General features: G+C 40.7%; 1 protein-coding gene across 1 annotated transcript in view; it reads right to left on the bottom strand.

Moving 5' to 3' along the window:
• The window catches only part of LOC128254162 (uncharacterized), a 39,183-nt gene that overhangs the window by 5,317 nt on the left and 9,578 nt on the right, over positions 1–24,288 (bottom strand). The window contains 4 exon segments of the mRNA XM_052983022.1: positions 37–85; positions 87–195; positions 614–1,308; positions 16,124–16,888. Coding sequence (XP_052838982.1) covers positions 37–85; positions 87–195; positions 614–1,308; positions 16,124–16,888 — 1,618 coding nt within the window.

Below are 24,288 nucleotides of genomic sequence, written 5' to 3'. Positions count from 1 at the left end.
TATATATCTATTTAAATTCCGAACAGGAACACTCACCTAGGCAGAGAAATGTCGGCTCGCCGGCATATTGGGTGGGCAGCGCAGGGGGCGCGATCGGCGGGCAGCAGGTAGGGGCACTTTTGTTCCACGGTTTGGCAGACGCTCAGACACGGCCGGATACGGCGCCGCTTACGGAACTCTGTCTTGCGTGTTGATCTATGGCGAATATAGAAAAATATATATGCATTAAAAATATATTTTAATAAAAATTTCAAATTTAAGTTCATTACTATGCAATAAAAGTTTTTGAGATAACAAAAAATATAATTAATTATATATTGTATTGTGCTGGCTTATTTAATAATATGTGACCATAACTTTCCTAATTACTAATGTTTAATAAATTTAGTTTAACACATTGTAATTATAACTTTGCCTAATTTAGTTAATGTCGTTATTGCATTAGTTGTTGCTTTTATGCGATTAATGGGTTTTGAAATATTTTTAATTTATTTCATTGCATTTAAAATTATTATTAAATTCATTGATTGTTTATAATAAAATAAAATGTTATAATTCTTAATAATCAAATTAGGCAGTGATAAATTATTAATCAGCTTAAACGTTTGCTCACCTCTTCTGTAGTTTTGATATCACTGGATCCGTGGCTCTGGGATCCGAATTATTGGCAGTCGATATGAAATTATTGGATTGTTGTTCGGCCTCGGCCTCCATGTCCTTCTCCGTATCCGTATCCGTATCCTTCCCCTCCGTCTCCCTGTCCCTCTGGCTGTCCCTTTCCTCATCCCCATGCCCATCCGTATCCGTATCCGTATCCGTTTCGACCTCGGAGTCCGCATCGGGTGCTGGTTCGTCGCCGTCATCTGGCAGGACCTGGATCTGAAGCTCCGCTCCTCCGTGACGGGGCTTAGACAGGCCAACAACATCGTAGAATGTCTGAGCCAGGTCCCTGCCAATCGCCTCCTCCACGCTGCGGTCAATGTCCTTGTTGGCGCTGGCGTTTGAGTTCGCATTCGCATTCGCGTTCGCGTTCGCATTGGAGCTCTTGTCATGCTTCTGATTAATCTGACGCTCGTTCATGTTATTGCCGTTATTTGATTTATTGTTATTGCTGATTAATTTCAGAGATTTATGCTTGATGCCGTCCAGCCGGTGGTCCGTCGTCGCCATCGCTGCACTTCGCGCCGAGCGTTTGCTCTTGCCGCCCTGGCCATCGTCCTTTGGCTTTGGCTTCTGCTTCGGCGACACGTCCTTTGGCTCGGCAAAGTATGGCACTAGTGTACTGCAGACCCAGCGACGATATGCTTCCTGCAAAACAAGCAATTGAAAAGGCTCATCAATTATGCAGGTCCCTGGGCCACATTTAAATTATTTCAATCGAAATGGGATCTCGCTTTTGTGTTGTGGAAGTTTAATTGAAATTATTGAATTACGGCTCAATTAGGGGTTTTCCCAGCTCATCTATATATAATATCTTATTTATATGCGATGCTAAGGATACTGTGATTTTAAGAAATTTGTATCGCTTTCATTTTCCTAGCTAATTATGTGTATAATTGTTAATGAAAGCAATATAAATGGAAGGAGAGGTCTCTTATTTTATAAAATTAGAAGTATTATATTATCGTTCGTTTCTCTTCTTGCTTGGCAACTATAAAGTTTTAATCTTAGTCTTTAATCTTATAAAATTAAAGGTATTATTTTCTCGTTCGTTTCTGTGCTTGTTTGTTAACTATAATTTCTATTAATCCTATTTAATTATTAATATCAATATATTTATACTCGTAAGAGCTATTTTCTCGTTCGACTCTCTTCTTGTTTGTCAAATTTAAATTCATATCAAAATATTATTTTTATATTATTTATTAGAATTATTTTCTCGTTCAATTCTCTTCTTTTTTGTAAACTATAAACTCATACTAAAATGTTTGTATATTAATATCAGCATAAACTTAAACATTACTATTTTGAAGTTTACATGAACTTATCCAAAATGCCAAGAAAGAACAGCCATATCATTTAAAAGCTTTATGATTATGTTATTATATTTTATTTTGATAATCTTTCGGTAAAGAAAAAACACAATTGAATAACGATGAGCAGACCTCTTTTTGCATACTTTAATAAAAATCCATTTCATGCTGCTATAAAAGTGCACACAAAGCGTCGTACTTATACCCGGCTTTCATATAAACAGTTATGGAAATTCCTCCCGACGACTCTGCCAAAATTCAGCTTCGAATGGTTGCCTCGGCCATAGAATGCACACTCCACATATTAATTTTGCATCTACCCATCCATCTGCCCATTCAGCTTTCCCTCTGCTCCTCCGACAGCTTTTTCATTTGGCAGCCAATTTGTTGGAAGGTAGGGAAAATATTTTTGCTTATTCTATGCTGCTGTTGATTTTTGCTGTTTCTGTTTGTTGCTGGCTGGCTGGCGTGTGCTCTCGTTGTGATTTTCTATTCTGTCAGAACTATTGCAGTAGTTTTTTGGAATTTACCGCCCTGCCGCCCAACTTTTTTTTTTTTGCCCATAACTGTTGGTCAAAGGCAAATACCAAACAAAACAACTCTTCGCAGGCTGGCAGAGAAATTTGGTTCAGGTGAAATTTTTGCTATTGGCCAACATTTCTGTGGCTATCAATGTGTCTGCACTGCCATCACATTTTGCCTGCAAGGACGTGGACGCCAGAGGAATTTACGTTTTCATTGCATTCCAGGATTCGGAGCGAGGGACCAAAGTCATTGGGTTTTTGTTCATGTATATATGCATATACTGGTGACTTTGGTGCGCAGGCAAAGGAGCAGAGAGTATGCACAATATATATACAGATTCTTGATTGCCATTGCCCCAAGTTAAAGTGCAACAAAGTGCATTGATTGTCTAAATCAATTATCGAGTATCGTGCTCATGTGCGTTGAACAAAGCACTGCTGAGCAAAGGCCGAATTCAAAACACAACACAACACAACACAACACTAATTGAATTAACGCACAGCTCTCCCCTCATTTTGTCCTTAATGCGTCTTGGCTCTAAAATTACCTACTGCCCGTGATAACCGCAAAAGCTTGCACCGCATTCATAAATCACGTATACGCACTGTTGGCCTGCGGCTGCAGTTGGCAAGGCTAATTGTTTGTGTTTGCCACCGCTGTCACTGCGGGCAATAGTGTTTGTGGCCAGAAAGAAATCGAAAATTAAAATGCTTTTGGCCAGGCAAATTTTAAGCTCATAAAACTCCTTATTTTCGTCTAAATCGGTAGACTAGTTCGATCATCAGCGGCACTAAATTCGACCGGATTATCTGATACAGCCAAAACATTTGTGAGCAGTTCATCAAGAACTATACTCATTTTGTTTTGGCCATGAAAGACAACGACCCCATAAACTCAGCGAGTGTCTGACATTAAACCCCAAATACTCGTATACAAATAAATATACCCACAAATGTGCACAGTGTGAAAAAAAACTATTGGATAAAATTTTTATTCAAAAATATTAAATAAATATTCATAAATAATAATGAGTAAACCTTTTTTTTTTAATATTTTTTTCAATTGTTCTAAGAAAAGGGTTTATATAATGGAGAATTTGGTATTATACATATATATATAACATGTACAACATTTATTTGAAGAATGTTCTTTAAAGGAAAGTAAGATTTTTTCTGCTATGATTTTATTATATTCTTAATTTTATTGGTACAGGAATATTAGTCTATAGACTAAAATCGAAAATATATCCCTTATTTTATTTTCTCTGTACCATATATATGGATAAAGCTAAGGGTGGCTGTTGCTGTGGTAACTTTGAGGCTTTCGGCCTGCGTAGGCGGGATCGTCGTCACATCTCCCCCCATTGGGCCCCCACTTGCTAAATTATTATTTAATTACAAAAAAGTATTCCCCATTAATAGGACACCGTCGTGTAGTGTTCTTCGCCGCGAAACCAGCCATGCAGCCGAGCCGTGTGGCACGTGGCAGATAACTTGAGCCCGACCTGTCCCATCTGGTATACGTATACGTACATATCGTACATATCGTATGTGCGCCTGCACTCTGCACTAAATGAATTCCGACGCCCAAATAAAAAGTCTCAAACGGCGAACTCAATTAGAGGGTCCCCAGGTGCAGAGATAATTGGAGCCTGTGCAGCTAGCTGGCGCACAACTTTCACACGGAGGAGCTGCAAAAATCAATCCGAGCTGAAGAAGTGGATTTAAACTTATCCCCGGCAGCGCGTCGCAATCCATTTAAGCTTGCCTTCATTTAAATGCGGGCCGCAAAAGTCATTCCGCACGCAAAATCCCGATTTTCGTCCTGTTCGTCCTTTTCGGCCATTACGCCGACATGACACCATCAGCATCAGCATCAGCATCGACATCAGCAGGGCCATGCAGGCAGCCTGCAGCAAAAGGACGAAGAGGACGAAAAGGACGAATGGGGGTGCGACACACATGCGGGCAGTAAATAAGCCGGAGTTATGCCTGCCCATCGATGTGTGACCTTCGCGACGCGTCCTTCGCACTTCCTGTCACCCAGATTCACTTCCGATTTCCCAGGCCGGATGGAAATGGGCATAGTGGATTGTGGCTTAAAATTTTGCCAACCCAATATGCGATAATGAGTCCGATGAGCCGGGCTTAATTGGAAATTCAGATTAGGTCATGAAATTCTAATTTTATCTATGTATTTTCCCAGTGAGCTCGGCCAAGATTTTTGCCGGTTTTACAGCCAGCCATATCAATACGAATAACGTTTATGGTCGACGTCCGCAGAAAAAATAACTTGTAACTTTGCTCGCTCCCTCGTAAACATTAATGGCCAACCTAAGGGTTAAGGGGTCAGAGGCCATAGAAAGGCGACAACAAAGAAAAGGGAGTGAGCAACCTTTGCCACTGACCATCAGTCAGTCAATGACCGTTTCATATGGCGAATAATTGAATTTTTGTTCGTCTTTTTTTTTCGAAAAAGAATGAAGGCAAGAGAATTCTTTTTATATTTGCCAAACGGACCAGACATTGCGTGTGGGTTGATTTACGAGTTTTCAAATGGCTGCCGTTGCCGTTGCCATAGCCATTGCCGTAGTCGGGTTTTACTATCATAATTTCATAAGCCGTTGAACCAAAGAAATAACGCAAACGTTGCCCAGGCGCAAGAATAATAAAAAAAAATATAATAAATATATAAATAAGCCACAGGGCACAACCCAAACAACATGGCGAAAATTATACGATTTTTTTTTATAATGACGAATTGGTTTGTTATGGCTGACTAGCTAGCTTATTTGTTTATTTTGAATCCCAGGATAACAATTTTAACAAAATTAAATAAATAAACGTTCTCTTTTTGTCAAATATTCTTATTGCATTCTTTTAGGAAAAAAGGAACAAAAGCTTACTAAGACCTAATCTACTACAAATTCGCAGTTTCAAATCTGAAAAAATGAGTATTTTTAGTATGGCCTTTTTCGGTTGAAAGCAGCAGTGTCGGAGCATCAAACATGTTTAGTCATTGCTTTCATTATTTTCGTTTCGATCAAGTCAACCTTGTTATTTACGTTAGTCAATAAAGCTCAATTATAGTCATTGAAAAAACAAAAACTATTGAGTGAACGAAACCTCTTTACGATGACCAGCGAAATGGGAACAACTTTGTTTGTCCTTGCATATTGTTTGCGTTATCGATTCCCCACCACTCGCCCCAAGTCAATTCACAATTCGATTGGCCCGCTTGAGTGTATCAAAGTTTATGCTCCTGCATTGGCCTTCAAATTCATTCGCAAACTGGCTGAGACATAAATATTTTATGGCTTTCTAAGCGCACTCGTTCCACCGCTAGTGTGGGCGAAAAATCCCCAACTTCAGCATGAATTTAATACACTTTCATGAGGGTCCTTTGCCCACTGACCAACTGGCTGACTGGCTGTTGTGGTCGAGGTCCTGGTCAGTGTGTTATGGAAACGTGACTGAATTTGGCAAAGATTTGCGCAGCACACCAAATGCCCTAGCTAGGACTATGTAATGTAATTGATATGGCCCACACACACACACACACACAAACATTGTATATAAGCTGGCCTACAGGACCTTCGCACACACACAGAGCAGCTAGGCATTTCCTCGTATGTATGCAAATAAGTTATGATTTGATTTGTACCATTGCAGTAAATTTATGAGTAGTAAGAGCCGGGCATTACAGCTGGCTCTTCGACTCTTTCGGCTTTCGTTTTGGTTCGGCAATCATTGCGATTTCGATTTCCATTGCCATGTTGTTGCCAATTTGCATAATGGCTCACGAAACGATGCGTGTGTGTATGTGTAAGTATGGGTGTGTGTTTTGGTTTGTGTGCGAATCGCCGCCCACAAAAGCATGCTACAGATTTTTATATGTGGAAAATTTAAAACACATTTATTAAAATTCACTCCATAAATAACAATCAACCATGATTTCTACAGCCATTAAATGCAAATTCGAATTGTCCCTGGTTATTGTTTCTACAGAGTAAATACTTCAATTATGTCAAGTAATAATAATAACAATTCAAAGGGAATTTATTTGAGTTGAGGGTGTTGCTGGAAACTTCGTGGGTTAAGTAACCATATGTTGGCTGTATAAAATAATGTTTACTTATAATTAACGAGTATTTTTTTAAGAAAGTTTTTAAGAAGTATTGATAGTATTCCCTTAAGAGTTTTAGTATTAAATAAGTTTAAATCAATACCAATTTTTTCAAACTAATAGGAAATTTATTTAATTGATTATCTAAAAGATGCATTCACTGAAACAGATAAAAGGAAATTAAAGCTCAAAGAAATTGAATTAATATTAAATGTATCTTAATTGAGTGAGTAATAAACATGGTAAGGTATTAAACCACAGTTTACCAGGAACATTTTCCATTGAAAGCCGAACGAAGTGTTCTGAAAAATGTAGTAATAAAAAGGGGCAAAGTGACACCAAATTGGTATATCCGTTTCCCCAGAAATATAGTGTGGTATTAAAACGCAACTTGGCTAGATATCTTGTTCGGCGTGCATTTCAATGGAGCAGTGAAAACCCGCTGAACTATGCTGTGTGTGTGTCTGCTTATTTTGTTAACCAGCTCAAAGTGGCCTGGCCACAGTGGCTCCTCGCCCACGCCAACGCACTTGACCAACTGTGGAACTATGGAGCTGCGGCACGTGTTGTCGCATTGGCTATGGCAATAAGCAGAACACACAGCGTGTCCTGCCCCATTCCATTCCCTCCCGCCTGTGCTTAAGTAATGCCTGTGCTGTTGGTCCAAGGATAAACTTTTATTTTCCATCCATTCGGCGAGTGTGTCGGTGGGGCATGAGTGTGGGGGTTGGGTGTGCGTGTGGGTAGCCCGCCTTCTTGCGGAGCGGTTTTTGCAGCTTGCAACCAGCGAACAAACGCCTTGCAAGGGCCATTATGTCCCTGTACCCCCCAAACACATTCTGGAAAAACCCATCCCCTTCGTCAGCACTTTCTTTCTGTGTTACTGGTTTCTGTTTCCCTTTCGTTGGCTGGTTCATTGCTTCGTTTGTTTTGTTTGCCACACGGTCACGTGTTACCTACAGAGTGCAGCGCATAAAACTTTGTAGTATACCCATCCCCATACCCATACCCACACCCATCCGAACACCCATCCCATTTGCCAGCCATCTACGTGCTGCAACCGACAAATACAAAATTTAAAACCGCAAAATCCCATAACAAAATGCCAGAGCTGTTGGTGCTTTAACGGCGGCTGAGAGCGCTGGTCGCCGGCCAACGGGGCGGATGAGTGTTTAAAAGGGTGTCGTACCAAATTATCATGAACATTTTTTGGCACATTTGTTCAGCTGCTATGCTGTACTGTCCGCATTCATTTTGCGTTTTGCCGCCTTTCCATAATTGTCTAATGTCTGTTGCCTGTTGTCAACCCGAAGTGCGCTTATAAATCGCTGGCAGACTCGGCTAATTGGGCAACAAAATGCTGCCCTAGTCGGAATTTAATTGCCTGTCATAACTGGCCAACAACATTTGCTATTGTAAATATACATTCTTGCATAAATATATTGTACATACATATATATTTTCATAGCCGGAATGTGGGTAAATTTTTCAATTAACGTGTTTGCTTTGAGTCCCAGCTCACTCGCTTTTTGAATCATATTGTGTCAAACGCGAAACAGTTGAAATGTCAACCTCTAGCACTCTTTTCCCATTTCTCGCCCCCTTTCCTGTGTGTGTTTTACGGGGGCGAAAAGAAATTTGCATATTTAAGTGAAATTTACGTTGTGGCTGATGTGAAATGTTTATGACGGATATGTTGGTCGACAAGTGTTGGAATTTATGTACCCAGCGCTGCATACATGCATAAACATTAAAGCAAACACACACTAGTCACGGCCAGTATATTCAAACAGATAATGTACGCATTTGAAGGGTCATTGCGGAGGGTTTTCCATTTCACAAGGCTTCCTAATTATCATTTTTTGCTCCTTTTAACGAGCCAGTTGAGTTGTCCACTGGAGTATGGACAAACACATTAGTTAGTATTTAATTAGGTGGGATGTCCCCGGAAGATAGAATTTTTTTTTTTTGGGTAGAATGCGTTAAACTAATTGGGGAAACTGGGTTATATATTGTGGGCAGTCAGGGAAAACTCCCACCAATTTGTCTGAAAACACTGAGACAAAATGGTAGATCCTTTTGGACCTGTTTAATTTAATCATTATGTTGGCCTAATAGCTTTTATTTGTATAAATTGTTTGTTTGAAAGGGAATTTAAGTGTGCTCTTATATGCAACTATTTAGTTAGTGAATTTTATTAAAATTGAACAACAATATCAGATTTTTCCAAAGCCTATTATTATTATTATTATCATTATCATTAATATATATTCAATGATATTGTAGGTAACCTAAATGTTATTAAACAGATTATAGATCTGACTGGAAACAAGAAATATTCAATCGACATCGATGTGATATATTTATTGTGTGCCTGTGCCCTAACCTTTCATTGTAGCTGTTTTTTCAGCCCGCTTTATTTTGCCGTAAATGCAATGCTTAGTTTATTTTGCAGCTTCCGTCCGGTTGAGTCAGTCAGCCGTTGAGGGCGCTGATACAAACCCGGAGGATGCTCCGTCTGTTTGTCTATGCACTTCCCCTCGTCGGCCATTGTGTAGCCCCTCCCGTCCCTTTTCGTTGGCTGCCACTGATTTGACAATTCAAATACAATGGATGCCAGTGGCACACACAAGTAAATAATGCACAAACCGAGCTCAATGTGTTGGCCGAAGTCGATTTCGCCAAATGGGTGTGGGAGTGTGAGCGGGTGTGGCTGTCGTGCCACGTCTGCAACATTTGCCCGAGAAGAATGCAGTCATGCCAATGGGCTAAAAAGACATTCAGTCATGATGTATGGTTTGTTCCATATTTCAGATATGCAGCATGCGCAATTCCTTGAAAGCTGCTTAACTGACGGCAAATATGAATTGAAAGTTTAATTAAAAATAAGACGCGGAATTTCCCCATTATACCATGTCCGACCCAATAAAACGCACATATGTAAATAATCGGCAGAATGTTGGCCTTGCGATGGGCACTTTGTGGAAACGTTTCGAGGAAACCAATTCGCAACTCAACCAATCAATTCTAAATGCCTTTAAACTTATCAGGGGTATGATTTGGTGTACGGTGGAAAACGGTGGGCAGTAAATTTAACATTTATTTTTCTATATTCAATTTAATTTTTAGCTAAAAACATAAAAATTTTATATGATTGCCGCAGTAGTTGTAATTTAAATTTAACTTTAATAACCTATGCATCTGCTAATATTTCTTTTTATAGTGAGTATAAAGGTTTATATATTTTAATCTGTTAAGATTGGACTTATAGGAACAAGGAACCCCGTCATGGTTATTTGTTGGCTAAAATAATATTCTGCACAGCTATCCATTTGGGATAGATAGATTCGAGCACAAAACAATTCGGAGCCGACTAATTTGCTCATTAAGCGTCGACCGAGGCTGAGTCATTGGCAGCTCATTACAGGCAGTTAAACACTCTCGCCAAGACAGACACACCCGCACACACACACACTCACGCACCTCATGGATGCCATAGTGGGTGTGGCATAATTTTGGGAGGCGGCTCACATGCTGAGCGCCAAGAAGAAGCTAGTCGCAAAGTATGAATGACGCTAATGCCTGCTACCAGTCGACGAGAGAATGGGGTGTCCTGCGTCCTGAGTCCTGCGTGTGGGCGATGAGTGGAGTGTATTGCAGGGTAGCTTAAGTTGTCGTAGACGCCTATCTATGACGTCAGCGGACAGCGTCAACCGCAAATAATTCATTGGCCTTTGTTGGCCTCAGCTTTAGTCTCGTTTTTCGGGTTCAATTTTCAGCTTTTACCAGCTGCACCGAACAACAAAAATGGCATTGAAGAACAAAACTATATGGCTTGGGAATTGAAATCACACAGAGCATTAAATGCAATAATGTATAAATTTTCTGAATGAAAAAGGTTGCTATTATATACTTTGACACATTTTTTTTGATATTACTTATGTAAGTAACACTTTGTAGTATAACTATTGCTAAATAAAAGTTTTTACTTTGGTCTAGAATACGAAAAGCAAAAGATAATGACTTTTAAAGAACATTTAGTTGAAAGGTATTTCTGTGACTCCTAAGAAGGGTGTGATCAGATTGCCCTTCATTTCTATTTACATATATTTTTTTCCAGTGCAGCTGACTAGAAAGGGCGAGGTGACAGACAGTGGGGGCGAGACAGGGACAGAAACAGAGAGCGAGCGTAAATTTAAATAAATGCTTTGAAGCACACTAAAAGCGATTTATCTTTGTCGATTGTGGATTACGAACATGCCCTGCGCCCCCCTCCCCTTCTCCCCCTCTCCCACTCAGAAGCCACATCCCCTGGAAAGAGGGGGTAAAAAAAAAACATTTTTCATATTGTGTCAGCAACGAGCTGGTCTGTGTGTGTGTGTGAGTGTGTGAGTTGTCCCTATTTGCGAGTGTGTGTTTGTGAGTGGGATTGTGCGTCTGTTTGCACAAAGACTTGTCAGTCAACGTGGGAGCCCCCAGCTCACCCGAAGCTAGAGGGGATCTGCAAGGGGGAGGGGACGGGGGGAAGTGGGGGGAAGGACCCCAAGGAGCAGCTGCTGCCCTTGCTACCCTTTTGTCTGTCCTGCGGTCCTTGTCTGTGTCCTGCTCATCAGGCTTCGTTTTATTGATTAATCGTTTACTGCTGCTCAATGCGAATCCTTCGCCTTATCCACTTCTCCACTACTTCTCCATTTGGTCACATTAGCGCTCCTTCTGCTTCTTCTTCTTTTTGCTCAAATTGGCCAATTTTCCGCTGCATTGCGCCATTCATTTGGCGTAGAGGGCCTTTAACCGAAACTTTTACCCACAACTCAGCCTACATGGCGTATACGCAATATTTCTGAGGGCTAAAAGCGAAAGTTGCTACGCTTTTCAACCGAGGGGGTTTTTTTTGGAGCTAATCAGGGGAGAAAGTTTTCCAAGGAAGTTAGTGCAGGGGGAGGATTGTGACCCAAATGCTTATTGCTGGGTTAGCGGATAAAAGCATACATTTTTGATATCGATTGTAGACATTTTTAAGACAATCTTCTGTTGTTTGTTTTATATCATTCATATTGAAATCTTTTACATTATTTTAACGAGTTCAGTACAAGCAATTTAATATCGATTGTAGCTTAGTTTAACTTCTATCATTCTTATTGAATTTGTATATTAAATTATTGTTAAACTCTCTTTTATTTTATTAAAGGTATTTCATTACCCTGTTTTTTAAAATATTAAATTAATGAATTCAGTACAAGCAATTTTTCTTTCTTCACAAAATAAAAATGATGATAAGTAAGTTTTTTACAAAAACTTGCCCTATAAATATATTCGTTTAGTTGAAGAAGAGCAAAAGAGTGCCAAAATCGAAATCAAAACGACTTTTTCGCTTAGTCCTGCCAGGATTATTTATAGAATACAGCCGTCGGATCCCATCGCGTTCAGGAATCTCGCCGCTAAATCAACTTTTTCCTTAATCCACCGTGCACCGCAAAGTGAAATCTATCAATCTGAAGACTTGGGCCAGCTGCTTCCACTTCCACCACCAGCACTAGCACCACCCCGGGCGGGATTATAATCTGTAAGATGCGGCGCCCACGCAGAACTCGATAAATTGCTAGATTGCACAAAGTGGCAAGCTGCGAGGGAGGCAAAACAGGACGAGGAAGCCAAGCCATGCCAAGCCAAGCCAAATGCCAATGCAAAAAAAAAAAGGTGGAAACAAATGCTGGGGACACGGGGCAAAATGCTAGTGGAAGTGGAAAAGATTATTGGAACACAGAAAGTTTTTCTCCTCGCTGTCGTCGCACACATGTGTCCAGCCGCAAAGGGGGTGGGGGTGTGGGTGATGCGGGGATAAAGAAGTGCAAAGCGGACCCAACAAAACGCGGCTATAGTGTAATACAGCTCAGTGTTGTCAGCTGTCGCCAGGCGACAACAGCAACAAATCGTTTATGGCCCAAACACCTAAGCAAATATGTGGGAAAAGAGAAAGCGTTATCCTTCGCAAGGATATGCCATACATGTGTGTGGGCGACTGTATGTGTGTGTGTGTGTGTGTGTGTGATTGGCGTACATAAGTGAGAATGCGTGTAAAGTGTTTGTAATCAATCATTTATGAAATTACGCTACTTCCGCTTTTGACAATTTTCTTTCGTCGAGAAACGGCTTCTCCTTCCATTCCGTTCCCAATAAATAGCACCCAGCCATAAGCTTCCATCGACGCTCCTTCGATGACGTAAGGTTATGCGATATGTGTCTATATGTAAAATGCAAATTTATACCCACTGCCACAAAGTATATGAAACAAAAAAAAGCCAGAGGGGGAAAAGACACAAAATAAGGAAAATCCACCACATCAAATCGAAATCTCCGATGAAAATAGATTATGGCCAAACAGCAGCAAACTATGTGTGTGTGTCGACAGCAAAAGGTGCTGATAAAGGTTTTCGCATGTGCAAGCTTGCCAATTCGGAGAATATGCATACCTTAATAATATAAATTAAACAATGGGTGATTGAATTGATTTAATTGATCGGAATTATCCGAGTGCAAATTGTTTTGCAAAGCTTAAACTTTGGCGCTATTATGCTCAGGTTAAGTTTAAGTTTTTATTTTGCTGGCTCTAGAGGTCAACGATTTATTGTCGCTTTGTGCATACTTAAGCTAGCTCATAAATATGCATGTGTGCATAGAATGCTCATCTATTTGTGATTTTTTGCCGCCTTAATTGAGTTTTAAGCAAAGTGGCCAATATTTATTTGTCATTTTCTGGGGCTGACACTTTTCGATTTATCAGCAGTTTAAGTTTATTCTGTGCATGCAAATTCATAAACGTTAATATGGCAATTACAAAAAAAAAACCTTAGACTTTAGTACCTATAATAAAAATATTTTGGAAATTTAACTTTTGGAAATTTAACTTAAATAATCACAAAATAAAGGAATTAAAAGCAAAAAATAATTAACAAATAGCTATCGAAATCAGCAAAGAAATAAATAAAGATGATTTAGGGTCAGGCTCTTGAGAATTTGACTACCATCAACAAAATCATATTGTCCTCTCATTATGCGGCCCTGAAAAACGATTAAAATGTCCACAAATATGACCAAAATAATCGAAATGCTGCAATGATGGGACCATCAACGTCTTTTTGGGTCCGTGCTGCACCCAAAACTGTTTTCCAAACCGCAAATAAGGACACAAAATGTTGCCTTGAAGCTTCCGTTCCGGCCAATGAGTTTTCCCTTTGCGGTCGGCCACAATGTCAAGCCTTTTGCGACTAATTAGACGAACTTGCGGTCGAGAAAGGTGGGTAATCATAAATAAATATGATATGATGCCATATGCAATCGCCAGTGGAGTCGGACCGAGTACTTAAATCGGTTAACTGGACATACATGAGTGATATCACAGCCCAGTGTTACCGATACTGGCGGGGTTAAGTCCAAACTCTGGTCTCGGGCCATGTGCAAAAACGTGTTTTGTACTGGAATCTGCCCGTGTGGACGAGGCTGGCACTTTGGAAAAGCCAAGGAACCTTCTGCTGAATGGCCGACCAGAGAGAAAGAGGGCCAGAGAAGCGCGCGCAGTTGAAAATTCAAACGCTGCCGTTGGAAATCCCAATGCCTGCTGTCGGGCAATTTGGCAAGCTAAAGCTAATTAAAGTTTGGCTCCTGAAAATATTATAAAACTAAATGTTTGTGCAAGCTTACAGGATTCCCCCGAGGCCGAGTTGCATAGAAATTTGAATTTGTATTTTTATTTTTATGGAATTTTTTAACAAAACATTGGCCTGTTGAAACTTATATAAACTGCGAAAAAGTTTGCAGAATCCCCAAAGTCAGGGAAGCTGAGAGAGATAGAGTGAGAGAGAGAGAGAGAGAGAGAGAGAGCGAGAGAGTGTATCCTGCTGACACCGCAAGAGAGTGAAATAGAGGTCCTGGAAAACTCTCACTAGCACTCTCTGCTAACTGATTTCCAGAGAGAGAGAGAAAGCGATTTTCGAACTAGAATTATGTTAAGGCTGCTGCTGGTGATTCTCTGCTCTGATTCTCTTTTCCACTTTCTCCAGGCCCCCTTTCTCCACACACCCCCTCCTCTCCCCCTGCAATCCCAATCCTTCGGTTAGTTTAAGGCCCTTGTTGTTGTTGCCTCTGCGGCTGCACAGCGCATTAAATGTGTGCCACCAGGCGTATGCGTAATTTAAATTTAAATTTGTGTGTGTATGTGCATATGTCTGCCCCTAGCACCTGCATCCCACACCCACCTCGAGCCACCCACTCACATCTTGTGTATTTTTGGCCCGAGTTCTTGTTGTTGTTGTTGTTGTTCTGTTGCCGTCTGCTTAGCATTTGCCTCAAGTTTTGTTAATCAGCGCAATTCACATTTCAGTTTTTTTCATTTTTTTTTTGTACTGCCTCGCAGAGATTTTGCAGTATTCAAAAGGTTTTTCCTTTACCCACAGAGACCCTCATTAGCGTAGTCATTGTTTCAGCCGGCTCCTCCGTTCGCCCCTTCAGCCATTTCAGGTTTTCAGGTTAAGGAAAGGAACCTCTGGCCGGCACTCGACGAATAATTACCAATTATATGGAACAGACATCAAATATGCAACCGAAATCTGGTGTTGTTATGTAGCGAACGCTTCGGAGAAACTGCAGCCGACGAGCTTAAGTGCCACAAATTAACCGCAACGCAACGCGGACTCCTTCCCCGACTGGCCCATAATTACGCGACTGAAATATGAATCCTTGGACAAGAGTCCTGGTCTTTGGGTTTGGGCCAAAAGCGGCATGAGACCTCAATGAGCTCTGCACTGAGAGAATGGCCAATGGCAGGGGCAGGGCAAAGGGAATTTTTAAATGCAAACAGGCATTTTTTCCTGGCGGATTAAAGCTTACTGTTTTTGACATCTGCTTTGCTACACAGGACCTGTTCACTGGGAGAATATCAACTCGGGGAGCGCCTGATAAATAGATAAACTTGTAGACCTTAAAAGCTTAACTGGGGTCCTTTGGTCAAGCACTGTAGAAAAATTAACAAAAAATAACACATTTAAATATTTCTTACGAAGAACTTTGCTTGTTCCTTATGTTATGTTAGGACTTAATTTATATACTTAATTTATTGAACTACCTTTTCTGTTCTAATGCCTTGTCTTTTTTAAGCTATACCTCTTAATATTTTAAATTTCCACTTCTCAAATTTTCTCTCAGTGCAAAATTGCTTTTTTAGGGCCGTTGGTTTTGGTTTCGGTTTTGGTTTTAAGTTTTTCCCTTTTTTCGCAGCTCAACTTTAATAATTAATGAGCAGCTAAAAATGTCACGCGGTGCGGAAGAGTTTTGGCCTGGGCCAAAGTGGAAAGCGAATGGGGTTGTGGCTTAATTGGTTTAAAGGGGCGTGGACTGTGGGGGGTAGGGGGTGGCCAGATAGGGGATTAGATGGGTTAAAGGCCAGGGAACTTAAGGGAAAGTAATGGTCTTTGCTTCTTGCAAGAAATTCAAAGTAGCCAACTCACCTTGCAGTCGTCGCACTGATTGATCAGCGAGTAGACCTGCCGACAGTCGAAACGGAACAGAATCTCGGCCAGCTCGCATGTGATCCTGTTGGCCAGTCCGTCCACGTCCAGCAGATCGCTGAGCACGCGGACGCACTCGCTGCGATCCGATAGGCTGGCGTTCAAGGCCAGCGTGTGCAGGGCGCTGAAGACGCTCCTCTCGCAGCAGTTGCGCAGCCGCAGGACCCTCAGCCGCTCCAGCAGGTGACCAGGTGACCGGAGGCCACACAAATGCTGCGGACTCGACTCGGCGGAATCGCCCAGATATTCAAGGCACTGTTGTTGCTCCTCCTGCTCATCCTGCTCATCCTGCTGCTGGATCAGGATCGGCTCCTGGGCATGCAGGTGGCTATAAGCCAGCGTCGGCTGCGGTTCCGGCACCAGCTCCTCCTCCTCTGTGGTAATGGGAATGGTGGTGGTGCTGGTGGAGAACGAGGACCCATCCACATCCTCCTGGTCGTCGGTGGTGCTCGTTGGTCGCTCGCTGGCCGCCGGGGCATGGCTCTCGGTGGCGTCCATCGCGTACTCCCCACCGCGACGCAAACGCATCTGGGCTTTCTTATAGTTTACGAAATACTTGACTTTATTGTTACTGGTGGCGCTCCGCTTCGCCTTGGAGGCCGCCGGCCTCTGTTGCTGCTGTTCGGCGCAGGATCGGGGGCAGATTGGGGGCCCGGGTCCCTCATCGACCCAGGCCATGGGCAGTGTACCAGCCGAGCACTGACCCTGCAATGGGAGGAGGGATAGCAACGGGCAATTAGTATAAATGTTTATTTGGAAAGGTAGTTTGGATTGACAGGGGTATAATCTACAAGTCACCAAGAACAAAACCTTAAACGCTTTTATGGTATATTATTATCCAGTGACAAATCCTTGCAAAATACCAAATCTACTAGCTTTTAAACAAAATATGTTCAAGGATTTCCCTTCAATAAGGATCATTTAAGAACCAAATATTTAATTTCCTTGTTCATTAAAAAGTTTTAAGCTTTTTCAAAATTGTTAATAAAGTTCAAAGTCTTTTAAACACAAGCAATAAAAGAATAAAAAAAATGGTTTTGTCTTAAAAAAAGGAACTTAAAATTATCTTCATCATCATCTTCCCTTTAAGGTGGAACCAAGAGATATAACTATATAACTTCATCTCAATTAAAGTTGGTCAATTACAATGTGCCACATAAAAGCAGGAAATGAAGCAGATAGTGAATCCAGGGTAATGAAACTTTAAGATCAAGAATAGAATGTCTTTTTTAAGAGACCACCCTGATTTAAGTATGACAATTGACGACTACTGTTTTCCAGAGATTTTCAGTCTAGATTTTATATGGCATTTAATCTTTGAGTGTGAAAGTGCTTAGAGGATAGAATCGGTTTACCAACGGAGGGGAATGTTGAAAATGCGATGATTCAAAGGAAAACTATAAAAAAATGCAAACAAAATAACTGATTGTAAAGATTTCTCATAAATACTTGAACACGGCAAACTTGATGCTCCTGATCCAGAAATGTGAAAGCAATGTAATCCTTGCAATTTCATTCATATTTATTGAAATATTTCCAAGCCCTGATCCCTCCATTAATTAACTGTCTTGTGTGATTTAAAAATTATACCAACCGACTGTAATAGCCACACACAAACACAACCACCACCCACCCAAACGCACCCCCACACACACTCACACACACACCCAGGGGAAAACCAACCCAATGGGGAGCAACAACCATCTGCAGCAGGAAAAACAAAGAGCATACTGGTATATTGGAAAAGTTTCGCTCGGCTAACAACAACAGCGAAAGTCATAAAATGCAAAAAACAAAAAAAAAAACAAGTAAATAGAAGCCAAAGCAGCGAACAACGAAAAAAAAACAGGAGCATTGAGTGCATAAAGAGCTGATGTTTTTTGTTATTAAAATGACCGCACTTCGTTGGAATTTTCCACATGCTTGCATAAAACTCAAGGCAGCGGCTACAACAACACCAAAAAAAAACACAGCGAGGGGCGGAAAAGTGGGGGGTGGGAGGGGGTGTGGAAAACGAGTACGCGTGGCTGCAGAATTTCCGTAGAACACTTTACGGCATTTACTATCAATATTGGAGTACTCGTAGCTACAGCGGCAGGACCTCACTGAAGTTGGCGCTGCAACAGGAGCCTTAAACCTTTAGCGATTTAATCGCTTTCCGGTTATATCATGAATATTTACGATCCTGGCAGGAAGAATTATTTTATCCCGATTGTTGGCTTTCACCTCATATTGCACTTTCGGAAGAGATGCTAATGGCCTGGAGCCAAAGTGCTTGAGATTTTTCAATTTAAAGTGATTCCCGCTTCGGTCTATAGACATTCTACTTCAATTTCCCTTCGTATTCATATGGCTTATAAATGTGGGTAGAAAGAACAAATAGCAAATGGTTTATTTAATGATGTTAATGTGTTTTATTAAATTATATACAAAATTAAATGAATATTAGCTAATTTACATTCCTGCCTGAGCCAAAACCAATGCTGGCTTAGATGATGATACTAATACAGTATGTACTTGGATACCCAACTATTTTCATAATTTAAATTATAATTCTATATTTTTAAAACTACCAATAGCGAAATGTGCAAGGATTATTAAAAAAAAATTTCCAAATATATAATGTCAAGAATGCTAATTTGTAAATAAGAAAATATAAACCTTTAATTGTTATGTTAACAATTAAAAAGATTCATGAAATAAATGAAAACTATTCAATTGTAAAGGTCAAACACTCTCGTTGCTGTAAGCTTTTCAGTACAATTTTAAATATCAGTTAAAGTCCGAATAATCCGACTTCTTGTTGGTTGAACAATACGGGCATTATTCCCTGGAGTATGCACCGGAAATTCTGTTTTTTTTATTTTGTTTGCTTGTTGCAGCTGAGAACAAATTCAGAGTCAGAAGCAGGAGCAGAACCAGAATCAGACCCAACTTGCCCGCTGCGATGACCCTTTGAACTTTCGGGCTGTGAGTAATATGCAACAATCAACAACTCTCAATTGCTGCGTGTCCTGTGCGCCGAGCTCTGTGTTCTGAATGTCCTGTGTGCCCTTTTTCCTCCAGACCAGTCCAGTTCAGTCCACCCATTTTGCCCCATCCTGGCGCTCAATCGTTTTCCATGTTCCCGGGGCAATAACAATAAGCAGCAGAGAATTTCACTTGCAATACGCACAAATATGCCCAGGCCGTGGGGTTTGGTGGCCAGAGCAGAGGGTCTTAACTCAAATGAAAAATCATACAAAAGGGAAACTAATACAGCAAGACACACACACACACACAGGACATACACATCCCCATACACACATACCCGTTGAGAAGGACGAGCACGTGTACGGACGGCCATTGTTGATTTAATGGCAGACCAGCTGCGGCCCAATGCACAACAATGCGGCTGGGGAGGGGCGGAGGCGGGGGCAAAACAGGGGCGTGGCGGGGGAATTTGTACTGGGGTAAAAAATAAAGATAAATTCTTCAATACGCAGCAGGCAAAATAAGAAATTACAGTTCCTGCCCGGGGGCGGAAGTCCTGAAAAGGCCCCGTTCCTCAACTTCTTTCAAACTTTGAAAACTTTCCCATTTCAGTTCGATTGCCAACTTCATAATGAGCCTCATTTCACTTAAATCAATTAATAATTCATTTAAGCCTACTTCGAGGCAACGAAAGCTCTTATTGCCATGCATTTTGTAAGCCCTTCAAATAGCATCCTTTAATATTTCCTGACTCAAAAGTGTTACAATCCATTGGCCATAAATGTCTAACCATACATATAGGGCATATTGAATGCATTCGACTGGCTACATGAAATATTCATAACCAGTTTGGTAAAAGGAAAGGTGCTGTGAAATTGCAACAGGAATTGCAATGGCCAAGGACTCCTGCCTAGGATGCTGAAACATTCATGTGTGCAGGACACTCGCCAGCTGTCTTTGCGGCCGGGCAAAGTGTTCTTGTGCAAGTTGTCATTAACTTTGACTGTGGACCTGAAACTGAAACTGACTGAGAGTCTGATGGCTTTGGACTTTGGGCTTTTGTTGCATTAGCAATCCACAAGAGCGACCCCGCCACTCAAAATATTATAATTCATTGGCATATTGAGTAGATCTGATAGTAAGGGGAATAACTTGAAGATATTGATACAAAAGCAAGATTATACATCATAGTTCAAAAGAACCAAAAGTTCAGACATCTTTGATTAATGATTCAAATCATTTTTGCAATGGATTTTTAGGTGACTAGGTGCCTAAAATCATGTGTTCCAATAAAGTATTGCTTTCTATATACACTTGAAGATACTTTTAAAGGCCATCATAATAGCAATATGCAGGTTTAAGAGCTTGTGGGATTTAAATGTATAATTTCAAATTATCTAAAATATCTAGCTAATTTGTAGAGTCTATTTAATAATTTCTAAAACCAATTAGCTTTTTGAATTAATAAAAATCTATAGATTTATATACCATTTTTTTCCGTGGATACTTTTTTTCTGCTCCCTGTTCGCCAGGACATTGCACACGCCCACAGCAAGGAGAATGGGGGGCGCAAAAACTCAAACAATGCCGGCATAATGGAGTATGCATTATGGCTAATGGCACACGCCTACAACTACACATTAATGCCCTCTGTTGGATGGCCGGGGATGTCCTTTGTGGCTGTGATCCTTTGTGCACGGCTGTGAGCGAGAGGTGGCCAAAGGTTCTGGGGGGGCAGGGGGGCGTGGCCACAATGTCTAATAAGCCGAGGTCCTAAATGCTTAGACAATGGAAGTGGACCCTCACCCACACACACACATACACACACACATACACAATGATGTCGGTTGCAGGAGGGCGACGGAAGGGGAAGGGAGGTCCTTTGAGGTCCAAGGAGGAGCTCCTGGCCCTTCTTGACCTATGACAGTCCTGGCCCGGCGACAATCTCTGATGGACATGTGACATGGCATTAGGGGCGGACGGTTAACCCCTAAATGCCCCGAGCCCTGGGGATATTAATGCCTTGATTAGTTGGGCAAGCGAAATATTATTCAAAACATTTGCCGAGTGCTTTTTGCCGGGGGGCAATTGAAATCCGTCAGAGCTGCCTTCTCGGCAGCAGGAATGTCAACTTGTGAGCCCAGAAAAGGGAAAAAACGCAAAGTGCACTTGAGCTAAACACCAGCAACATCTACAGCGGCAACATCTACAGCAGAAACATGCAACTGCAGCAGCAGCAGCAACAGCAGCAGCAACTATGTACAATGGCAAACGGCAAACGGAACCGACAACACTTTAAATGTTACAGCTTAACCTCGACGGGCAATTCAAACAATGTCCTAGCTCACACACACATTTTCACACACACACACACACACACACACACACACACACCCACACACACAGAGTCGTGCTGATAGGGACACGACTATGCATGTGTGTATGTCAAATTTTAGCGCCTGTCAACAATGCAGGCGGAAAAAAGAATGCAGCGGCAATGGAAACGACAACAACAGCCCAAGAACATGTCGCAAGCAGCACTCAAATTTTCAAATGCATGCACTCAAATGTGTGGGTGAGCGATACCCTGCCAAAGAAAAAGGATAATACGACTCTTCAAGCTGGCTTCTCAAATGTACCATTTCCGGCAACTCGATGCAAATTGCTTGGCAATCGAGTTCAGGCGTCTGGGCCAAGTTTAAAGCAAGAATTCAAGACATTACTTGATTTTCGACATATGTTTCTTTGAATTGAATCATGGTTTTATGTTTTTTTAAAAGCTGTTACAAGAATTCTTACCAAAGTCCTTAATATAATAATTATAGAAAGTTCTAAATAAATCCGCTAAACTGTGGTACTCACGCATTTGTTTATTTTAAATTTTTTATTATAAAAAAACTAAAAAAAAAGACCCCCAAAGATTTTTAACTCTGGGATTATTTATTTACAACACATTTTTGAATACAAGTATATGCTAGCCCTAATTTAAAATTTATAATTGAATTTCTTTGTGCCTTTTATCTGTTTGCTAAGCCTATATACTATAAGGGTAAATAAATGCAAAGGTATACCTAAAACTGCAAATTATTTGTAAAATGTTCCAATTTAAATACTATTTAAAATAAATTTCCAAACCAGTACGGATGTGATGGGGATAAACTAAACATTTAAGTTTCTTGATCCAATATTTTAAAATATTTTCCACCTAAATAATTTTAAAGAAAAATTTGTAAGCAATTAGGGAAATCAAACTCTAAGGTTTTTATAAACATTAAAGATTTTTGATAAATTTTAGGTAACTGACAAAGCTAGATAATCCAACCAGGCAGTTTACTTTCTTTTAATCCATATTTGTACGTCCTTAAGGATTTCTGTATTTAATTAATTTCAGTTACTCAGGTATATTGCTAGATATACGAGCCCTATTGCTTTCCAAATGCTATGTTGGTTATATAACCAATCTCTTTTGGCAAATCGACGTGTTTTGATAGTGTGTAGTATCACGTTACCAGCGCTTGTTCGAATTCCCCATTGAGGTATCAGATATTCGTTTGTTGCCACAATTTCGCTTAGATATTTATGCAGTTCGTCAGTGCTGGTTGTTTTGTATGGCTGTGGATGTGGGTAGCGTAAAAAGTGACAGGCGACACACACACCAACACACCCAGCCATGGCTAACACCCACATGCACACACACACACACACACACACACACACAGATGCAAACTGGCACAGACACATGGCCGCGTTGACGTGGCTGAAAGCCGCAAGGGACATGCTTTGGCATGATGGGGGTTGGGTGTTAAGGGGCGTCGAGGGGATGTTAAAATGGGAGGTGAGGTGTAGGCAAATTGTTTGTCACATGGCCCGTCCCCTTTCGTTTCACCTTGGGTGGTGGTGCTCGCTGCCGTTTTGTTGTCAAAATCATAAACATGAACCCGACCCCGCCACGCCTCCCGTCCCCCGCCCGATTGCCGCCCCCCACTCGCTGCCATTTGGCATTGTTTTGCACATTGTCGAACTGCACGCATTTGCCAGCTGCATTGCTTTGCATAACAAGTGTAATCCAGCAGCTCAGCACCAGTCTGCTCCACAATTATGCAACAATTTTCGATGTGCAATTGGCAGGCAAAAATGGGCACCCGAGCATTTTCTCTTCGGCGGAAATCAGATTCAAATAAAGCGGAAACGGTTTGTTGCAAAGAAATATCCAAGGAAGCAGAACAAATCAGGGAACGAAACACGAGTGCTTTCAGGTCGTTCTGGACAGCTACGGTTCGTGCATTATTCAGTGAGGACTCCCCGAGGTCTACTCCAATGAGACAAATGATTTCGACACGCAACTCAAGTGGCCAAAACCAAAAACAGAAACAAAAACTAAAACAGAGGGTGAGATTTTTATAGAGTGCTTTACCGAGAATTTGTGGCATTTTTTTTGTTTGATTTGGCAAGCAATCAAATGTGTTTCTCTTCCCCACAATTTCCATATATCTCACATTCAGTCATCAAATATTTGCTAGTTTCTAACACATTTGGCTCATAAATAATTTTCATTTTTCCACAAATTCCTTTTGTAAATTCTCTGTTGTTTCAAACGTTTATGACATAGAAAGGTATTTATTGGAGCAGCAAAAACTTATTTGCTTTCAAAAGTTGCCAAGCAATGAATTATAAAAAATTAATTTACACATAAATGTTTTAATTGGCAAAGGTAAAATATATTATGACTTATTTAATATATATCATTTTAATTTGTTTCAACTAAGCATACACAGCAGCCAAAACTAATTTAATAACTGGGTAATAAATAAAATTTAATGACTTTTTTTATTAAAACTGATTTATTACAAATTCAGTGAAACAATTCACAACAGTAGCAACATTTTATAAAAATAAAATAAAAGCAAGTTATTCTTAGCCAAATAATGAAAGTTTATATAGGTTATATGACTTTTCCAACAGCCAACTAAATATTAAAAAGGAAGCAGGCACGGCATACCCTACAACTTATTTACCAATCAATTATTTTGTTTTAGTTTAATAAAAGTGCCGATTAGGAGCCGGGGTTAATGCTAATGTTAGCAGTAATGCTGGAATTATGTTTCACGACCATTAACAAAGGCGATCCATCA

The sequence above is a fragment of the Drosophila gunungcola genome (assembly GCF_025200985.1).
Source record: "Drosophila gunungcola strain Sukarami chromosome 2R unlocalized genomic scaffold, Dgunungcola_SK_2 000004F, whole genome shotgun sequence".
NCBI classification, from domain to species: Eukaryota; Metazoa; Arthropoda; class Insecta; order Diptera; family Drosophilidae; genus Drosophila; species Drosophila gunungcola.
The sequence above is the reverse complement of the archived record's forward strand: the minus strand, read 5'-3'. Positions and strand labels throughout refer to the sequence as shown.